Genomic DNA, 20,696 nt, shown 5'->3' on the forward strand with positions numbered 1-20,696 from the left:
AATGTAGGTCTGTTAAAGGTCTATAAGTAGTTCTCTCTAACTTTTAACTTTATTGTCTCTTTCAATCTCACTGTTTTGCTTCGCCTCTTCCAAAGTATTTAATTAAGTTATATCTATCAAAACGCATTTATATATAAGAGGATATATATAAATTGTGTCAAAAATACGTATTGTGTTAGTAGCTTTCTGAAGGTTTGGGTGTAAATAGCTCTGAATGCGTCGATAGTGAAGGCTGCTCATGCGCACGTAAAGAACATCATGATGAAATGAATCACCCTTTCCATCATATAATTCAGATCACAGATACGTGATTCTACTCCTTAATTTCACCTCTTCGTGTAAAATTCAAGGTAATACCCTTATTTGTCTTCACTTTTCTTGAGGTATAATACAAGTGCTGAAATATTGGGACTATATTGGAATTTTTAAGTATATTACAGTATAAGATTTTTTATATTTAGGTGAATTGGGATCTAGTGAATACTACTAACATTTGTAATATTGATAATTGGGGGGGGGGGGGGGGGGGGGTTCAATTACTAAACCGAGCTATGACCAATAAAACAGAGAAGAGAAATGGGAACCATGAACATTGAACACGTGACAGCAGATTTCGCTTTACAAACCCAACAGAGAAGGGAGATTAGAAACAGGAACATTGAACACTAAGCAGAGAAGAATTCGCTTTCCAAATCCAAACTACCCCAACTTCCTCAACTTAACTGCCTGGTGCCTCACAAGCCATAATACCAAATTCATGTTGCATGAAATCTTCACTAGGTCTGTAATACTTGTCTGGAGAGTACAAGGCCAGGTTAGAAACTTGACTAGTATAAAGGCAAGCAAATCTCTCAACCTGCATCATGTATATAACGTAAGTTCATCAGACGAATTCTGATTTAGTGAGATCATCTTTAAAAACATCCATCAATTTTACAGGCTTCTTCTTGAAATTGTTATATTAAGATGCAGGTTTTTTTTTTTTTTTGAATGGCATATTAAGATGCAGGTGTTTGCTGACATGTGTTTTATGTGTTGCTCTGATATGCTAAGTGCTTAGTTTTGTACGGGTTGCTATGATATTTGAACAATACTAGTAAATCTCCCTAGCTGCCACTCTAATTAGGAAGATAAAGTACTTAGTTGCTGTTGTACTTGATAATGGGGCATGAACCTAAACAACTAAAGAAAGTCACATTACCTGATGAGCAAAGCGAGAATTCTGATAACCAGTTTTCATAAGCTGTCCCCATGGCTCGTGAAACTACAATGATTTATTGCAAACATCAACATTGTGTATACAGCGTAAATTGGATATATTGTAATTGTATCGTACTAATAGAAAGAAATGTAACTAAAGATAATGAAAAACACTACAGGTGAACTTTCTACCCTTTGATGTAATTTTCTCTGAGCTTCTTGATGACTTAATCGCACTTTCTCTCTTTCAAGCTGCCCAAAAAAGCCGCTTATCAAATATGTGAAATTGGACTTTCAGTCATAGAATGAGAATAGTCGTAAGGGCCAAACCTCCAATTTTTCAAGTTCAGAAGATAACTTCTGCTTGGAATCAGCATCTGGATTCTTGAATCTGAAAAACAGTGCACTACTCTATAAGAAATCAGACGGACAAAAAAGCAGGTATGGGATGTCTCGAGTTATACTAACTTGAGAGACCACTTCAAATGATGTATTTCATCCTCAATGCGGTCCCGTTCACTCCTCAAGAATTGAAGTTCCTGCACAAGAGTATTCATGTAAAAATCTCCCTAGATGCAAATTACCATGTAAGAAGTGCACAGAATCAAACCTCATTTAAAATGCCAGAAGTTCACATAAAAATATTTTATACAAGACTTAAAAACCAGTAATTTCTCTATTTTTATTTTTAATGAAGTAAAGCCTTTTTATAAAAAATAAAACAAATCATAGACAATAATAATAATGATAAGCACCTTGCGGGTATCTCTAGATTCCCAGAGGAGTTTAACCTCTTTCTCCAGCTCTGGTATTACAAGCATTGTTCTCCATCCTGCACATTGAGCACATCGCATCAAAATCAAATTTAAGTTCCTTAAAAGCAAGATCCAGAAATATAAGTGAATTTCAAAAGGAGTAGTTAACAATTGGTTTCTACATTATTCTATTAACTCATTAAAGATTCCATCAGAGTGCACTTTCTCAGGTTACATTTCCAGTTATTATTTCCCTCCCACAATCATAACCACATCTATCAACAAAATTTTCGGGAAGACTGACTACAAATGCAAAATCCATTTATCAGAATAGTTAAAAGGATTAATGATATACCAAGAACCTTTTTGCTGCGTAGTATATCTCCATAAATGTGATCCCCAACATAGAGAACCTGTACATAAAGCATTCAATTTTTTACAGGAAGCTTCAGTTTAGTGACAATCCTCAAGTGTACTTGAATCCTAAATCAACAACTACTTAAAAATAATCAGCTCTTTAAACCAGAAACCCCATGATGCAACTAACCACCGTTTGTTCATGTTACAAATATGTAGTCATAACAAAAAATAAAAAATAAAAAAAATATTACCTGGGAACTTGATTCAATGGAAAGCAGTTTATGCAGATGAGCAACATTGCCTCCCTGCAACGAAAATTAAGATTGTCAAAACATTTACTTAAAATTGTTTTGAATAAACCTAAAGAAAATTATCTTTATTTTATTTTTGATAATGTTTATACCTGGAAAACTGGACAAGCATAATTCTTTGCTTCTGTGAATAACCTTGCAGAGGTATTACCCACCTTACAATAAAAAAAAATGTTAATACAAGATCTAAACAAATGAATAAAATGATGTGCAATTGTGCTAACCTGGGGCATAGGAGAGCCATTATCTGTATTGAGTAGCATTCCAGTCTCGGGCACAACTTCAAATAGGTTAGCACGATTTTCCTCATGAAAAAATCCTGGCTTTGCACTGTAGGATAGTGGACTTAAACAGGTTAGCATGGCAATCTATGAATTTCAATATAACTGAATGCTGTAAGAAACTCAAAAGGTTAACTTTTCTATTGAAAACACACTGCAAGAGTGAATCACAAATATGTTTAAAGTTGGATGTTTCTTATAAATTATTTTCATATACTGAGTAATACATGATGTGTCTACAAACGGGAGGAAGAGATGTATTGTAGTCTGGTAAAAACAAATTGCAAATGCTATTCAATGCACAGCACAAGGACCAAAGTAAAATCAGCATGTAACATATTGTGAAAGATTTGCAGTATGCTAATCCAAGAATTATAGTATGAGGAAAATTCACTACAAGGCAGAACAATAAAGCCAAACATATATAATTGGGTACACATGCTAGGAGAAGAACATGACCTGCCAGTGATAACAACATCAAAGAGTTGAAGCCAGCCAAAATTGTTACTGACATCTGCCATACTGGATCCGCAGAGGAAATTCATGACAATGTTTGTATAGTCCCATAAACTGCAAATCACATGCAAAAGTGTGAAAAATCAAAGTTAAAATGTCCATAGAGAATGAAACAAACTAGCATTCTCTGAGAAAACTTTTTCCAATATTTTATGTCAAATCAATTCACTATAATTTTTAAAATATTTTTCAATCCTTATCTTGTAATCTTTCAACTCACAGTATTTTACTATTTTTGTACATTTGGTATCATAGAACATGCCTTTCAAACATACAGTGATCGTTCCATCAATCATTAATAAGTACAAGATAGTTTGATTATTTACTCATAACTGTTTTCCCTCTGTTTAGGTAAAATCATAACTACCTATTTGTCACTAAAAACATTGCACGTCCAGAGTCTCTGAGCATTTCGAGCATGGGCACTATTGAGGGGTCTTCATTAATATACCTGAGATAAAATTCAACAAAAAAAAATGACAAAGTCAGAGTAAGTTCATTAACAATTCATAGACAACAAATGAATTTAACAACACAACTTCAAAAAGAAACAGCTAGCACATAAAAAATATCTCATTGCTAGCATAATAAGTGTTTGTTCATACCTTTTTGGTTCCATAGCAACCATTTGCTTCAATGTTCCGTCACGGTGGCACAAATCAACTGCTGCTCGAACATCTTTGTACATGCAAGCATAACTGGAAGGACAATATATAAAGGTTATATCATATAGGTATCATGGTGTGCTCACATGTAAGTTGTAGCCTTTTACTGGCTGCTTGATTTTTAACTGAGTTGAATGGTACCTAATGGGATAAGGCTCTGTCGTTGGCCTTGTTTCATTTATTTCACCTGCCTACTATTCATTTATATGGTAGTAGCAGGCAGTAGATAAAATTACTGTTCCATTAGCAGCAAGCATAAACTTCTAAGCCTTAGTAGGATATATAGCTGATATAACATTATTAATAGTGTTCTAAGTATGTTCATTCGTACACATAAAGAAGCCAAATCTGTATGGGAGGTAAAATGATAGCATACTAAGTTTCTTTCAAAAAACTATTGAAGATTGCCTCGTGTTTGAATGAACAAAAATTTCCTTAAGTCCTAGTATTTAATTGATATAAAAATAAAATGCATTTATAATTCTCAAAAGGAAATATTAAGCTATCCAGAATAAGACTCACTCAACACCCTCTTGAATCTTGCCAGGATTGTAATCCTTATAATCAACCAGTTGAGCAAACAAGTAGGCTTCCGCAAGTGAAAAGAGTGTATCAATTAGAGCATAGTCTGGTTCATCAAAAGAATCGCGTACTAAAGTATTTCCATAGGTCCCAACTTTATCTTCTTTTGATAACTCTCTGAATCCATGATAGGCTACTTTCACATACTTGTGGCGATCCATCTAAATAATTCAGCCAACAATCAAACAAAGAAAATGAAAAAAAAAATGCAATTCTGCTGATAGATGAATTTAATGGTAAAATGGTGACAAGAAAACATTTATGCAGTCTACACCTTCAATATGTTGCCTCTTTTTTTGTCAAGAACCAAGCCCCTGACCATGTACTTCCAGTTAAAAGACCAATTTAGTAACTGCAGAATAGAAAAAAAAAAAAGGCTTTAGCCAAATACAACAGAACTATACCTGAAAAGAATATGCAAATAAACAAAATCCTTTAACAAAGTGAACCATGCGGAAGTTAGTAAATCTACACAAAAACACCTATTACACCAGCATTTGCATTATTATTAATGCATGAAAAAGAAGACAAATTAACCAAACATGGTAGAAGATCCTATAAGACTGATTGGACGAACCTCACGAGGGTATCCCAAATCATAAACCAGCTTTTTGATTGTGCCTTGATAAGCAAGAGATTCGAAAGTTTCAGGCTTGTACTGTGCCAGAGTATAATCCATGTCAAATCCCACAGCAACAATGTTCTTCATATTCAGTGACCGGTTACAAAATATCTGCTTGCCTATTTCAGTTTTAAATCCATGTTCAGGAGATGACCAGACAAATGGCTGTTTGCTGCCATCACGGCCAGGCAAATCCCCCAATCTTGAATCATGTACATCAATTTCATGGTTCCCATCCATTGAATATTGAGCATGCAACGGATTAACTCCTGGAAGATTTAATCCAAGACAGAGAGAATAATAGAATGAAAATGATTAGGAATCACTTTCGTAGACTTAAAAACCACGCAATGTAGTAATAATGAAACTATTAGCGTTGCCTATTTTCAGAAAGAATTAGATTGACTGAATGAGTTCCATAACTTTCTAAATACTAGTATTTGAAAGAAACGAGCAAAACAACTAAAAGCCCTTCCCTGAAAAATAACTCTGGCATCTTACCTTGGTTGTGATTTGTGAAAGAAATATAGCGTACAATGCACGAGGCTATGTTCCAACTCTAGGAATTCCCCGAGCTAGGCTTCAAAGAAACACCTATAAATTTAACTTCTGAATCAAGAATAGTAATGCTCTAAGTTCCTAGTAGTATCTAATGGAGTATATTCTATTTCCCTCCATATCGCATGCTTTAGCGACATGATCTACCTTGGCAAAACGAATGGCTTAACCAGGCAATAACACAGGAGAAATTGAAAAAGCTTAGGGCACAAGAAATCGAACGAACGAACCTGGTGACGTGGAGTTGGCGAGTGAGCGAGGTGGTTTGGTGCAGATTCCAGAGGCAAAGCGAAGGCGAGGAGAGAAAAGAGGTGGGAGTTGAGGAGAGAAGTTGGAGAGAGAAAAGGAGAGGTGCCTCTTGGGAATTCGCATCGTGCACCGATTAAATAGGCGTGGTGGACATTGTGAGGGAATCAGATGCTGCGGGTGCGGCCACTGCACAGGGGCAAACCAAAGTGCAATTGCATTTACCACTTCGAATTGGAAATGCAGCTTCACAAGCATTTACCACTTTTGCCAAATCAGCTTGTATCGGAAACGGATTATTCCCGGAATTTGGATTAGATCATAATAATCAATTCGTATTGGGGAAGGAATTAATTCCCCAATGAAATTTCAATAGCATTGGCTACTAGTGTGCCACCTATTCTATCATTCCTTTTTTTTTCTTTTGACCAACACCAGAAACCAAAGGGTTGTGAAATGAGAGATGGTTATTATGTTAGAGGAAGTAAAATAAGCGAGGGAGAGGGAGAGAGGGTGGTTCGTGAATTCAGAATCAAGATGATGGAGGCTGTGCCACGTGGAAGAAAAAAAAAAGAGGAGGGAACCATGTGTTGTTTTTGCATTATTCTTCTGCTGATTTCTGGTTCTGGCGTGGATAAGTACTGCCCGGCCACAATTTTTTTGGTTCCCAATTTCCCATACTCGGATCTGAACAGGATCGGAATCATAAGATGATGCCATTTTTTTAAAATAGTTATTTTTTTTCCTTAATGCGTAAATTCGTTTTTAAAATATAAAATTTTCATTTTAATCTTTATTTTTTTAAATTTAAATTTTTATCTTTTTTAAGAAGAATTTATCATATAATATTTATCTTGTTTTTTTTTCTCAACCTTTCGTTTCCTTCATTTTCCCCCTTCCGTCCATTACCACCACAAGCTTTATCCCACGTGAAGTGACGGAATCTATCAATTTCATTCTTGTTATTATTCCTTTAATTAAACTAAATATTTAACATCAATTTTCTATCCTTTGCATCACATGCATAAATTTATAAAGAAATATTGTTGTCCAAGGATTCGTATCATCTACAATTTAAAATTTTTTAAAAAAAAAACTGCAGGGTGTGCAGTTATCAATCCGACCGTTAAAAGTAATTTTAAAAAATTAACATATTATTATGTTACAAAATAAATTCAATGGATGAGATTCTTGCAGTTCGCCTCATAACCGTAGAGGATCAAAAGTCAGACTAATCAATGGAAGATAATGCATGTAATAGTTTTTTTAGAAGAGAATTATAAAATAAATTCAACGGTCTTGAATTGAAATAAACAAAAATCTTCATCATATCTCAATAGTTCAACAAGTTTTTATCTAATATCAATTTTGCTAGCCAGTAATGTTCAACGTATAAGAAGTATGGGATTTTTATACAAAATCCTGACGTTTCTTTGGTCAGATAGGGTATAATTCCAAGTAGATAGTCCTGTAAAGTTTGTATTTTCCTTTTACTCTTGCTGGTTGTAATATAACGGACGGTTGCTAATGCAGGAAGAGTGATGTTATCCACGCACAATACGGTTAGCAATGCAACTTTGCGGTAAGAGAATGTGCGTTGGCTTCTGATGTGTGTGAATAGTAGGGTCGAATTTTCTTTAGATCATGCAACCTCCCAAAGAGAGGTGATCAGCACGAAATGATTGTGAACATTTTGAATTGACATAGTACTGTACAATTTTATCAATTCAGCTCAGCCTTAGACACGATTTATCCACCAGAACGAGATAAGTGTTCATATAGGTGAAAATAGATTAGATCCTCCGAGAGACCTATCATCTATGCTTTAGTCTACATCATACCCATATCAGTCAGATTTTTTAAGAAATAACTAGACTTACACTTTTATAAAAACTTATTTAGTTAAAAAAAAAAAAAACTAAGCCACTTAAAAAGTATTTTAAGTCTAATAAACTGGCTCATTTAAGTAAAAATAAATTATAAATTTTTGTTGATATTATTATTATTATTATAGTAAATTTGTTATAATGCATTGAAATCATATATTTTTTTTTTATCTTTTTAAAATATTAAGCATGGCAACCTGCATAAAGGTAAAAGTATAAGCTTGGCAAGTAATAAATTCATGCTCTATTTGGAGACTTGGCTAGAAAAGAGACTTAACTAAGTTATGATCAAAGTAATAAAATTATATTTTATAAACATGTTACACTTGACTTTTATAGTTTGCTTATAGTTTTATAATCTTCTATATTTTTAACAAATAATAAAAATATATTAAAAAGTTTACTTTTTTGACAAACTATCTATTGATTCATTTTATTTTAAAGATAACTTTTAAAATAATTATAATAAAATTTAATAATCTCATAATACATAATATTTTATATTTAGATAACAATATTAGTGTACTTAAATAAATTTATTTCGTTGTACCTATTCTTGTTGATAGATTGTAACTCAGAGGAAGGAAATCTAACTCGAACATTCAAGTATCAAGTATAATTTATTTCATATCTAGGTCAAGTATTGGATTATATAACTTCAACGACATTTAATTGGGTAACAATATTTCAAAAACATCTTTAGGTAATTGACATAACTATTATCCTAATATCTTCCATGTGCATCCTAGATAGTTATAGTACAATGTTGTTGTGACTTTGGGATAAAACCAAAGCATTAATTCGTCCTTACTACCTTGATGGGGTCGGTTGACATATACTAAAGGGATCAATCGTCATATGATTAGAAGGTTATAAAATACCTCAATCCCAAACACAATAGCATGAAGAAATTAAATAAAAATCATTATTTGATCGATATATATATGATCAAGAGAGCATAGTACCTAATTTTTCTTCTTATAAAAGGATCGATTTCTTTAAAATATGTGTTAAAAAATAATATCTCCCCAAGTTTATGTCTCTAACCCATAAAATTGACATAGCATAATATAGTTGTATTTACCTTGAGGGAATAATTTATTTAATAAAGAATTTCGTATTCAATTTTTTTATTTGAAAATTCTCTTGGATAAATAAAAGTCATGCAACAATGAAATTAGTTATCGATTCAGGGAAATGGGAGACACTTTAAAAAAAATATTAGTTCTTTCTCTGAAAAAAAAACGATAATGAATTCCCCTTATATTCATGAGAAAATTGTAAGTACGCGGACGAACCGCGCAAGGTAACGAACGTAGCTGAGCAATAACAATGCCACTGCCAACGGTCGTTTCCCCATTTTCTTCTTCCTCAGGCACCTTCTTATCCACAGTTACCGCGCGCTCTTCACTCCCTCCAAAACGCAACGTCTCCCCTTCCCCTTCCCCCTTCTCCACTCTCTCTCGCAGAGACATTGCTCTGCTTTCCTTCTTCTCCCTCTCCCTCTCAGCACCATCCTCCGCCATCGACATTGGCATCTGTACGCGCCACTCTTCTTCTATTTCCTTTCCCCCAACTGCAGTATTATCTTTGTTATCGTTGCTGTATTTGCGAAAACCCTAATTCCTGATTATGGTTGCGCAGCAGGACCGAAGGATTGGCTGAAAGAGCAAAAAAAGAAGGCCTCCAAGTACCTATTGGCCCCCGTCGATGCCTCCCGCCAAATCCTTCGCTCTGCCTATCTCACGCTCAGTATATCTTTTTCTCGCTACGTTCTCGCGCACATGGCTTCTTATCTTAATTAGGTTTTGATTCGGTTCCATTTGCAGCGGAAACTGACGCTGCTTATACGGATGAGGATTTGGAGAAGATGCAGCAGCTCTTTATATCTGCTGCCAGGGATTGCGTCCCACAGGACCGGAATTCTTTCGTCACTCTCCAAGCCAACACCGGAGTAGAGGTTTGTGTTCGCCCTCTAAATGTCCTACATAATTAGGGTTTGGATGACATAATAGGAAAATACAAAACGACGGTTATTGAGCGTCAATTATCACACTTTTACAAGTTCAAAATACCAACCGCTCAACTTTTTTAAAATAAATAATATATTATAGTTATATAATCTTGGGTTCAAACCTTAGTGCCATTAACATTATAAATCACTTTTAATCACTTAATCACAAATCACCATGCCAGTATAAAGAACTTTTACACTGTTAGTTCATATATTATTTTCTCGATTTAAAAGTCATATGTACAATAAATTTTTATTGATTGACCTTGTAAATATCTTTTTACTGTGAAAGTCGGGTGCTAGGTACACGTGAAAATCAAATGATTAGTGATAGGTTTCGTGTGCAACACGGGACATTTCTTTTAGCATGTTGTTGGCTGTTAAAAGGGTGGATGCTTTATTCTTTTTTCATGTCCCTTTCCCCGAAAAAGCATGCCAGCTCAAGTGCAAGAATCATTCGGATTGAGACATAATTCGCCCCCACTGTCTTTTTTATGCGCAGGTGTGCACCTTTCGATTGATTGTGAAGAATGCAGCTTCGTTGCTTGGAAATAAGGATCCTGTAAAGTTGAAAGCCGAAGCTTTGCTAGATAATCTTATAAGGTATCCAATTTCCAGCATGTGCTGTAGCCTACTGCACTAAGTTGTGACTCAAATTCTTTTTTTAAAATTCATTATTATTTAATTTTTCTGAGTCCTATTGGATCCAAGTGGCAAAAAATTGTAGGAAGCCTCCACTATACTAAAGAATAATGTATGTCAAGAGAGCATATACAAGAAAATCGTGTATTTGAACTTTAATAGTTTACTTCCAAAGAAACTGGCTGGTCCCAAACAGAAGTATTTTTGGTTCCATTTTGCAATATTTTTGTATTTCTTGTTAAGTCTAGGTGTCCAGGCTGCTCTATTGATATCTCTTTGTAATTTGTAATTAAGTGAGCAGTTTGAAGTGGAATGTAGTGGCAAAATGATTTCTTTCCTATGCATGATTATCTGGAAGATTTTGTTTCCAGCATCTAATTCTTTATGTGAACAAATCTTATACCCAGCGTTTTAGATTTTGTTTCATCATGTCAGAAATTGTCAATGACTACTTATTCTTTTGAACTTTTTTTTAACCAATATGATGCTGGACAAAGTTTACCTAATTGATTACATCTAATGGTGAATGCTTGTTTACCACATTGCTTCTTGTTATGCAGATCTTTCACCTCTGTCAGTGGGCTGGCAAGCGAAACCAACATTCAACTTGCATCAGATAGGTAGTTGCTTACAGGAATATCTAGGAAGACTTTTTTTTGAAGAAAATTCTTTATGCTATTATTTGCGAAAGAATTGAACCTAGTTCATTGCACCCCCACTCCCAAAATGTTAGTGTTGACTACCAATGTAGTGCACTTATATTGCTTTGTTACAATTATATTTCATGTTATGCCTAACTGTACTTAAGATCAATTTCTTGATGAATGAGAGGTACCTGAAGTTCTGTGACATGTAGTGCACTTATAATTTTTTTTAGTGGGTTGATATACAAAAATGAGGAGAACCAGGAAACTGTGTTTGACAAATGCTAAGTTTTTGAAAAGCAGCAATCAAACTGCTGGAATTGTCTGTAGGTTGGATTTATTAGTGAATCTTTCTCAAGATTTATTGATCTGTTTTTAACAATTCAAATAAGATGTTCTTGCGTTTTGATTAGGGGCTTCATCTGAAGCTTTCTGTGACTTGATTTTACTGCCTCTCTTTAAACTGTTTGTTTATAAATGTTTGGAAGGATTTATAGATATGGATTCAATTATAAAAGCTTTGATTATAGAGACAACTTTTATGTCCTGAACACGTGGATTTATATATTTGTTTTTCCTCTTGATTTAGTTGCCTGTCTTGGTTTTCATTTTGTTTCTACTTTTTGTAGTATTAAAGAGCTCAAGTTTTGTCTTTGTAAGTTATTGTTGCTTGTTTTACCCAGATTATCATATCAATGGCTTGCCTCTAAAATCATTCTTTTTCCCCAGGAAAAAGATAGCTGATGCTGTATCAGATACCATATCTGATCTTGACAAATTTGAGCAGGGAATCAGGGATTGCCTTGAAACCTAACTCTAAAGGATAGCCTAGCCTACTTTTTTATGTGGAAAGTTGGCCATTAAATATCATGCAAGTATGTGCTCCTGTCTATATCCTTTGAATTCAGCATTCCGTTCCATTATACCTATTGCCTACTTTCCTTTGATTTTTTTTATTTTTTAGTTACTGTCAATTACCATAACGTGAAAGGTTGACAGTGTCTACAGTCTTAAACTTCAATAACAGATTGCACTTTCAAAAATTGAACACTTTTAATGTTTAATTTCATTAACTAATAGACCTGAATCTTGTTTTGACTTTAATCTGTTAGCTTCCTTACTGTCTGAACCGGGTTTTGGGTGTTGTCACTTTGCTAATACTTTCACCTGTTTCTCAGGGAATCTATTGGTTTAATCACCAATTTTCTGTTATCACCGGTGTGCTGTCTGCCGGGAATATCAAAATGCTTTTGCCCTACTTAAATTACTTCTTATTAGTTCTCTCAATCTAAAATCTGTGAGGACTCTGTCAATATGTATCTGATACTCTTTTTCAATGCATTCAATCCTATGGATCATTTCATAGAGGAAATGCACAGGCTCTTGATAGCTTTATCCTTTTGATATTACGGGGTGTGTTCATAATTTGCACATACTGAATATGTAATAACTAATAAACTTTGGTAATTTCTTAAACAAAGGTAAATGCTAGGATGTTCTGAAATGATTTCTTAAAATCAGTCAAAAAATGTATGTATTTTTACATTTTCCTTAAATTATGACTGTTTCCCTTTTTGTTTCGAAATGTATGGGGAATGTCCTTTTGTCAACAAAAGGGATCAAACAAATGCATATGATACGATTATTACTGCTCTAATTTGGATTCTGAATTTGTCACTATTTTAGATGGTATATTGTGATTTTAGCGGGAAATAACATTTGTTGATAGATGCTATCTTTTGTATTGGTACATAATTTAGATGGTACATTTTTGTTAATGCTATCTGCACCCGGTTTAGTTATTTCTTTTTCTTTTGATCTTTTTGGGTCAGTTTCTTATCTTCAGATTATAGATACTCTCCTCCTACAAGTCTCAATATGTGTCTGCATTGTATAAAAACTTGAAAGAGACTTCTATTTCAATGAGAAAGGTTTGGTTGCTGAATATTTTCTTGTACTTCCAGACTGTTAATGGGAGAGAAGTAATAAATTTTTTGTTTTTTAAAATGCCCCCCTCCCCTGCCACCCACGCACACAACACACACACAAGTACACAACACATCTACTTCCCAAACCTCACTAGGTGAGAGTCTCGTTCAGAGTTGCCTTTTTTTTTTTTTAATCATTCGTTCAGAGTTGCCTTTATAATCTAGTAATACCACAGCATATTTAAGTTTGATATTAGGCATTAAATTCTTAAGTTTATAATACTAAAATCACACTTAGAAATAAGTTGAAATATAATATAACAACTGGATCTTAAAATTTAAATGATTTTGTCAGTTTTTTCTTTTCAAAAAATTGTTCCGAACATTATTTTATTTGTTGTTTCGGTTTTGTAGTATTGGACATTAGTCTGGTTTATCAGGTTTTGTTGGTTAAACGGATTTTGATTTAATCTTTTGAAGAAACCAAAATGGACTTTGTCAAACGGAAGGTTTATGAGTTCGTGGCTGGTAATGTTCACTGGTTAAATAGTAACACTAATTAAGGATATTAATAAATGCATTATTTATTTACCAGCATTATTTTCATCATTATAGTGCAGAAGAAAGTTGAATTCTTCCATCGAGAACTGGAAAGAGAAAAAAGGCTGAAATAATTACTTTAGGTCCTGAGGTTATTTATAGCTATTTGCCCCCTTCAGCACTTTGCCGACGGTGTAGAAATTGTACGAGCGACATCCTATGGGCCAACAATTAATGAGGATGCATCTAGCCAAGACTATGAGTAGACGTGAATTGGAGACCAGTGATACCTACTTTACATGTGCTATTGTACAATACAATTAATGAGGATGCATCTAGCCAAGACCATGAGTAGACGTGAATTGGAGACCAGGTTATACGAATCAGGTCTGAGTGATTGGCCCGTTATGTGAAGCATTTTGATCAGGTGAACCAGAAGCTTCCACCAAGTACAATCGACAGCATGGTGCTCCATCATCTGGATTGGTTTGTAACGATCTAGGCAAGCTTCGGAGCTTGTTGAAGAGATTTAACGGATCATTCAAGAGACCAAAATGTGCATCTGGGTCTCCAATTTGTGAAAGTTTTACATGAGTGAAGCCAATGGATGGCAAGAGTTGGTCTGGCCAATCGCTGTAAAATTGGAATGCTGAATTGGATAGCGTGGTTGATGGCTTATTCATGAAGTCTGCTAAGAGGACTGTGTGGATTAGGGCGCATTTGTTAGCTAAAATCCTTAGCACTTGCATGGCATGGGATTGAGTGAGGTAGTAGAGAATGCCTTCTAGAATCCAAACAGTGCTCTTCTCAGGCAAGTACCCTGCAATCTCTAGCTTTTCCAACCAGTCACTTTCTCTTATGTCAGCTGCTACTCTGGTTAAGGATTTGGCTTTGGACATAATATGCTGGGAGTCGTATGAGGAGTCCTTAGCCGCTTGTAAAATAGTGGTTTTTACATCCAAGACTTGTGGAAAGTCAACCTCAAAGACATCGCTGTCCTTCAAGCAACTCAAACGATATGCCCTCGTGTCCATTCCTACATTAAAAGTTGCAAGCCTGTAAATATATAATTTTTGTGCGGGAAAAATTACGAATATGCAGAATTAACTCTGGTCAATATAGTCCTATTGACATGGATAGTTCTTTTTTTTTTTTTTTACCAAATGCATGGATGGTTCATTTTTTACCCTCTTTTGGCTCTTCCGCCCTCTCCTTTCCAGTCTTTTATTGGGGTCCTTAGGAATTTGCACTGCGAAGTAATTATCTGGGAAAAGGCGTGACAACAAAGAATAAAAATATGGGCATATGCACTATGTTGTCATGTCATTGATTATGTTTAGCTACTGGTTAGATAGATAGACTGTGGGCCGAAAATGACTAGTGATGATATAAGAAATATAGATTATCAAAATCAAGAAGTTGGCATTTAAATATCTTGTAACGTGATCTTGAAGGCGTAATTCACCCAAACGTCCTCATTTTTTCGGCACAATGCTATTATTGTCTTAGACAACAGAATCACTTATTCCGAGTAACTTGGCAGTTTCGCAGCTCAAAATGACATGGTTGACCAGAGTGTACAGGGTGCATGATGATTGTAAATCCTCTCTTCAGGATTATCTTCGAGTTTTACGGATTAAATTAAATTAATATGTAGCGGAGTGTTGACAAACCTGCACCAAGGAGAACAACCTGTGCTTCTTTGCCATTAGTGGAATTAAGGGCATCTTCTAGTCTAGAATCAAACCAAAGGGTTCGAACGGCAAGAATGACTCCGGAAGTTTCGCGAGCATTGTTGAGAATGTCTTTCTTGATCTTTTCATGGAGGTTTCTCAAGTAAGTCTCCCCTGCCAGCAAGTCAGCCAGTGGATCATGGATGGCATGCTTCCACAGAGCCCTTCCCGCAGCGGTTTGGCAAGCTGACCTTTGAAGAAAATCCCATTCTTTTTCGATATTAGCATGGATTTCTCTAACAGCATCACTGTTCAACAAGTCTGGAAGCTTCAGTTCTTGCCCTGCTTGGTCCTCAGACAACCCATTTACTACTACTTCTTTATCTGACATGATCGTGTGTTACACAAAATTTAAGGGAGTTTGTGAAGAGGATAATGCATGTTGTTTATATATAGAGAGGAGTTTAAAGATTTGGCCTAGGGATAAGGAAAAGAGAACCACACACAATCAGGGGATGCCTAGCTTCTTGCCTTAATGAAAGGCAAGGTAACAATGCAGTCCACGACTACCACAATTACATAGCCCACCCGACCCTCTTTCCCTGTCTTGCCTGTCATTTTTCAACTACAAAAGTGACATTCTGTGGCTCCACTAAAAATGACTAATGCTGTTCATGTGGGTGCCGCAACTTGGATAACAACAAACAAGGATTGAGTTCATTACATAATTTTATAAATCACCATGCAACTACTCTAATGCTTGCCTTTGCTTTTTTATTTTTTTTAATTCCTAAGAATTGAAGATAATATCAAGAGTTTATAATAATTTTCGTACTCTAGTCAACCAATTAAATTAGACTTTATTGATTTGTTTGACTTTTTTTTCGTCTAGATAACATCTTTATGGGAGACAATAATGTTTGAGTAAAAAAAGATCATTATAAATGATAAAACTCTCTCTCAGAGTGTTTAACACATTTGTATAAACATGATTCAAATCTGAAACCTTTCATTAAGTTAGAAGAGCTAGGAGTTCACGTCTTCATGCATTGTAGGGCGATAGTCGGCACAACATTCACCCTTGTCTCGCGTTGCCTGTCAGTTTTTTATTCTTTAAAAGTGATCTTATTTTTAAAAAGATGAAAATAAAATTATATACTAGTTTTATGTTCTCTTTCAATTGGGAAACTATCATTTTTAATAAATTTATTAAATTATCTTAAAAATCATATCAATCATAATTTATGATTAAATAATAATATAAAATATTTCAGTATATTACGACATATGTTTTTAAGTATCAAACTAAACCACGTGTTCTTCTAAGACATCAACAAAAATATATATACACTATTAAAGGGATTTAGTTAATTTAGATGAGAAGAATGTGCAAATATTGTAAACCGAATTAAAAAAGAAGTGTATATATACTCTTTTGGTAAGTTAAATGCGTAATCTTATTCATGCGGAACCTCCCTAAAGAGGGAATAATTGTGTTCTCCGTGAAGCTCTTTCCGAGAGGAATCTTTCTAAATTCTAAATTTCTAATCGATCACAGTCAAGTTCTTGATGCAACCTTCCTTTTCAGCTAAGCCATCATGTATTCGTGTTAAGTGTCACTTGGCTTGTTGCGTCTATTCACTTTGATAAATACCCATAAGTTATAGAATATATTCACTCATCTAACGCACTTTGAGATACCTGTGAGAGTATAGGCAAGTTGTTTTGTATCCACTGGTGTGCTTTTGTTTAGAAGGATGGAAAACAACAAGAAGGAAAGGGAAAGGGAAAGGGAAAGGGAAAGATTTAAAAAAATATATATATTTATCAAGAAATTTTCTCTCGTTTGATATACAAGAAAATTAGAAATAGAAAAAATGGTATAACCCAGTCAAATATTTTTCCTCCTAATTTGCAGAAAAAGACAATAAGACTTGAATGTAATAAAGCTAGTGACAGATGTACTTGGTGATTATGGGGCAATTGCCCCCTCAAAGTTAATTTTTTTACTTGAAATATATTAAATTATTATTATTTTTATTCACATAAAAAAATTATACATAAATAAATAATATATAAATCGATATGCTGTATAATGCACGAATGTAGTGCTAATAACTAATTTATATACATACTTATTTTTTTCGTGAATCATCCCACACAAATTAAATGGATTCCATTCCACGATCCATCTATACCAAAACCAACCAGTGAGAAATTTTAATTCGTTAGTGAAAAGAAAGATGACGCAGATCCAAGAAATACGTATCTTCACCCACTTTCCAAGAATATTATTCTAGGTTAGTATAAACTATAAACTATACCTGTAAAATGTATCTTCACCCAGTACAATATTAATATTTCATTCTTTTGATTTTTCTTATTTGCTTGATTACAGATTTATGAGTTGATTCATAAAAAGTCAAACTATTTTCTTAGTTTTTTAAATTGTTTTTATCCTAAAAAAATTGTAAGTATTAGGGAGAGTATTGAATTAGGAATTTAAAAAATTATTTTGTGAATTTTAAACATTACCTAAAAATATTATAACTGATCAGATTTAAATATTATAACTGATCAGATTTTTTTTACAAGATTGTAATGATAATTTAGATTTTAATAAATTTATATCATAAAAACTTAAAAGATTTCAAAAGATTTTATAAATTTATAAAATTTTAAAAAATTCTACGAATTTTTAAAAACATTTAAAATTATGAGAGTTAATAAAAAAAATAACAAAGTTTGGATGAAAAAAAGTAAAATTAATATAATTTTTAAATGTTATATTAATTTGTTTTATATTATCCTATACGGGTCTTTCCTGTAATAATATTTTTTTATTTTTACTTTTAAATTTGAACAATAGATATAAATTATATGTTGATTTTTTAATTATTATAATTATTTCATGATAAATCTAATGAATAAACATATACTAAAAGGGAGTAGTGAGAGTGAAAAATTGGTAAAAGAGTTACTAAGTCAATGAATGACGAAATTAAGAGTGACAATAAGAAAAATATTGTGTCATGTATGATCAATATAAGAAAAATATGGTCAGTCTTATCACATAAAATAAATATTAATTTTATTTAAAAATAAAGGAAAAATTACATAGGAAAAAAAGTATATTTGAAATTTTTTATTTCAAAATAATAAGAAAAATATATGATACACACATCTTAAAAAATATTAAAGAGAAAAAGGTATGCGTTATGAGAGAAAATAAAGTGTACTAAGAAATAGAAAAAGAAAAAAAATATAGCAAAATTCAAGGATTTTGATAAAATTATGTAATAGATATTTTATACTAAAAAGTACGATCAAATTTATAAAAAATTTTCTTAAAAAATTTAATTTTTGATACTAAAAGATTTTTTATAAGTTATAAAAAATTTTAATTAAATATTATCAAATTTTGTTGACTTTCTAAAAAAAATTTAAAAATCTTAACTAAATATAAAATTTAATTATATTATTTAAAAATCTTAATTAAATAAAAAAAATTATATTTTTTTTTAAATCCTAATTGAATACACCTTAATCTTAATTTCTTGTAACGATTTATTTGGTAAGAATTTTTGCAATAACTTTACACGTGTTTTGTTTTCTGATGTTAATGCTACGTATCAAAATTTAAATACTATTTTTTAAACTTTTATCAATGGGTATAAATTTTATAGAGTTTATTGGTTATACAATAATATTATAAATTAATTTTTATTTTCATCTAATTGTAATTTAATATTCATATGATTTTTAAAATAATAATTATTATTATTATTATTATTATTATAAAAATCAAGGTACACATTATACACCTTAATTTTTTTTATTAATGTAGAACTATTTTATATTATATTGTATAATTTTATTCTCATTTTTATATATGTAAATTATAACTTTAAGTGAAATTTTAAACATAAAATAAATATAAATAAATAGTTTATTTATTCATTAAAAAAACAGATTAATCAAGTGCTTTACACGTGGGAAGAGTAGTAGCCACTAATCTGACAAGCCCGCAACAATATTGTTGAGACTTTTTTTCCTTTATTAATTTACGGTATTGTAAAGTTACCGCATATAAACTTTTTAGGGATGGTTGAAGGACTTGAAAGGTCTTAAGATGAAATTTTTTATTTATTTATAGAATAGTTTATTAAAATTATTATTGTTTTATATAAAATTAATTTTTTGGATTTTTTATGATATAAAATTATTGATTAAATTATTATAATTAATTTCATTTAATATTTTTTTATAATAATTTTTTTAAAATATATTAATACTAAAAATAATTTGAGACATTTTTTAGGGACCTAAAGTCCTTACTTGGCTGTTTGAGTCTCCGTGAAACTCTTTAACTTTTTTTTAGACAACTAAACTATTTAACTTGTACTAGTATTTAGGAGTATTTGTAGGAATTAACTTAATTATAGGGATTGGACTGTTTTTCCAGATATTTATTTTCTCTGTTTCTTGTAATCATCTGAAATATATGAATGACAGATTCTCAACATATCATCCCATAATATCACTCGAATTAAAAATAAATTGTCAAATTAAATTAAATTGATAAGAAACGGATTTATATTTTACAAAAATTTGAGCTTAAGTCTGGTCATCAAATGTAACTATCTTATTAATAAGTATAATTTATAAGTATATTTGTAAACATTTATAGAATGAGATTTTATATTTTTGATAAAATTAACTAAAAAACTAAGAAAATTAATTGAAAGTTGAGAACTAATCACTAAAAACTAAAAAAAAAAACTAATTTATTAAATTATAAATATTATTAATGATCGAAATAACTGATAAAATATAAAATGATAAAAATAGACATATTTATATTCTATTATTTTATGTTATATTCTTTATTTTAAATATTTTATTATTAATTTTATATTATTTTTTTAAGATATTTTTAATCAAATTTAAAATAATATAAGAAAATTCATAGAAGTAGAAATATTATATTTTTATTATGTTAATTAATGTAATAGTTAAAGTGAATTATCTAATATAAAATTATTCAAAAAATAATAGACAAAATATAGTATTGAAACAATAAATTAAATATTATAAGTGGTATAATGGTTAAAATAAATCATATAACATAAAAAAATGTAAAATATAATAAAAAAATAAACCTATCATTTATCATTATCAATGCTTTAATTTATAATACTAAATTAATAAAAACTAATATAATTATTAAATTAAAAACATAATATTATTACCTGGAAAAGAAAAAGATCAGT

At 32.0% G+C, this 20,696-nt stretch overlaps 3 protein-coding genes across 6 annotated transcripts; 1 reads left to right on the forward strand and 2 right to left on the reverse strand.

The window, feature by feature from the left end:
- Positions 1-566: 566 nt before the first annotated feature.
- Positions 567-6,770, reverse strand: LOC100793438 (5'-nucleotidase domain-containing protein 4). 3 transcript variants are annotated; one of them, XM_014777220.2, is made up of 18 exons: positions 6,081-6,769; positions 5,794-5,867; positions 5,248-5,561; positions 4,945-5,022; positions 4,611-4,831; positions 4,029-4,121; positions 3,791-3,874; positions 3,367-3,477; positions 2,851-2,956; positions 2,719-2,781; positions 2,567-2,620; positions 2,311-2,368; positions 1,956-2,032; positions 1,669-1,739; positions 1,531-1,591; positions 1,393-1,452; positions 1,202-1,264; positions 567-856 (listed from the first exon to the last, which is right to left on the reverse strand). In XM_014777220.2, exons 3-18 carry the CDS (start codon positions 5,530-5,532, stop codon positions 719-721), a joined length of 1,623 nt encoding a protein of 540 aa, XP_014632706.1. In that variant the 5' UTR covers positions 5,533-5,561; positions 5,794-5,867; positions 6,081-6,769; the 3' UTR covers positions 567-718. The 3 variants fall into 3 exon arrangements, with proteins under 3 accessions (XP_014632706.1, XP_006581208.1, XP_006581207.1); XM_006581145.3 differs by having other exon boundaries at positions 5,794-5,886; XM_006581144.3 differs by lacking the exon at positions 5,794-5,867 and having other exon boundaries at positions 6,081-6,770.
- Positions 6,771-9,218: 2,448 nt separating this feature from the next.
- LOC100796598 (uncharacterized) lies at positions 9,219-14,935 on the forward strand. 2 transcript variants are annotated; one of them, XM_006581146.4, is made up of 7 exons: positions 9,219-9,522; positions 9,627-9,734; positions 9,812-9,942; positions 10,499-10,599; positions 11,199-11,258; positions 12,012-12,157; positions 13,826-14,935. In XM_006581146.4, the coding sequence occupies exons 1-6, from the start codon at positions 9,315-9,317 to the stop codon at positions 12,094-12,096; spliced, it is 693 nt and encodes a 230-aa protein (XP_006581209.1). In that variant the 5' UTR covers positions 9,219-9,314; the 3' UTR covers positions 12,097-12,157; positions 13,826-14,935. The 2 variants fall into 2 exon arrangements, with proteins under 2 accessions (XP_006581209.1, XP_003528103.1); XM_003528055.5 differs by lacking the exon at positions 13,826-14,935 and adding an exon at positions 12,461-12,654 and having other exon boundaries at positions 9,221-9,522.
- LOC100800317 (putative S-adenosyl-L-methionine-dependent methyltransferase BCG_1768c) lies at positions 13,863-15,979 on the reverse strand. The gene is made up of 2 exons (XM_003528062.5): positions 15,424-15,979; positions 13,863-14,786 (listed from the first exon to the last, which is right to left on the reverse strand). Exons 1-2 carry the CDS (start codon positions 15,812-15,814, stop codon positions 14,134-14,136), a joined length of 1,044 nt encoding a protein of 347 aa, XP_003528110.1. The 5' UTR covers positions 15,815-15,979; the 3' UTR covers positions 13,863-14,133.
- Between the last annotated feature and the right edge of the window lie 4,717 nt (positions 15,980-20,696).

This window comes from Glycine max, chromosome 6, assembly GCF_000004515.6.
Source record: "Glycine max cultivar Williams 82 chromosome 6, Glycine_max_v4.0, whole genome shotgun sequence".
In the NCBI taxonomy this organism is placed as follows: Eukaryota; Viridiplantae; Streptophyta; class Magnoliopsida; order Fabales; family Fabaceae; genus Glycine; species Glycine max.

Bases quoted from the DNA above. Each gene is read 5' to 3' on its own strand.
- LOC100793438 (XM_006581144.3), bottom strand. From the start codon at position 6,354: ATGCTTGTGAAGCTGCATTTCCAATTCGAAGTGGTAAATGCAATTGCA. The intron at 4,122-4,610 runs GTGAGTCTTATT...TTGTCCTTCCAG, and splicing joins AAGATTCAAGAGGGTGTTGA to TTATGCTTGCATGTACAAAG. The intron at 2,369-2,566 runs GTAATATTTTTT...CTTTATGTACAG, and splicing joins CCATTGAATCAAGTTCCCAG to GTTCTCTATGTTGGGGATCA.
- LOC100796598 (XM_006581146.4), top strand. From the start codon at position 9,315: ATGCCACTGCCAACGGTCGTTTCCCCATTTTCTTCTTCCTCAGGCACC. The intron at 9,523-9,626 runs GTACGCGCCACT...ATGGTTGCGCAG, and splicing joins CGCCATCGACATTGGCATCT to CAGGACCGAAGGATTGGCTG. The intron at 11,259-12,011 runs GTAGTTGCTTAC...CTTTTTCCCCAG, and splicing joins ATTCAACTTGCATCAGATAG to GAAAAAGATAGCTGATGCTG.
- LOC100800317 (XM_003528062.5), bottom strand. From the start codon at position 15,814: ATGTCAGATAAAGAAGTAGTAGTAAATGGGTTGTCTGAGGACCAAGCA. The intron at 14,787-15,423 runs GTTTGTCAACAC...CTTTTAATGTAG, and splicing joins GGTTGTTCTCCTTGGTGCAG to GAATGGACACGAGGGCATAT.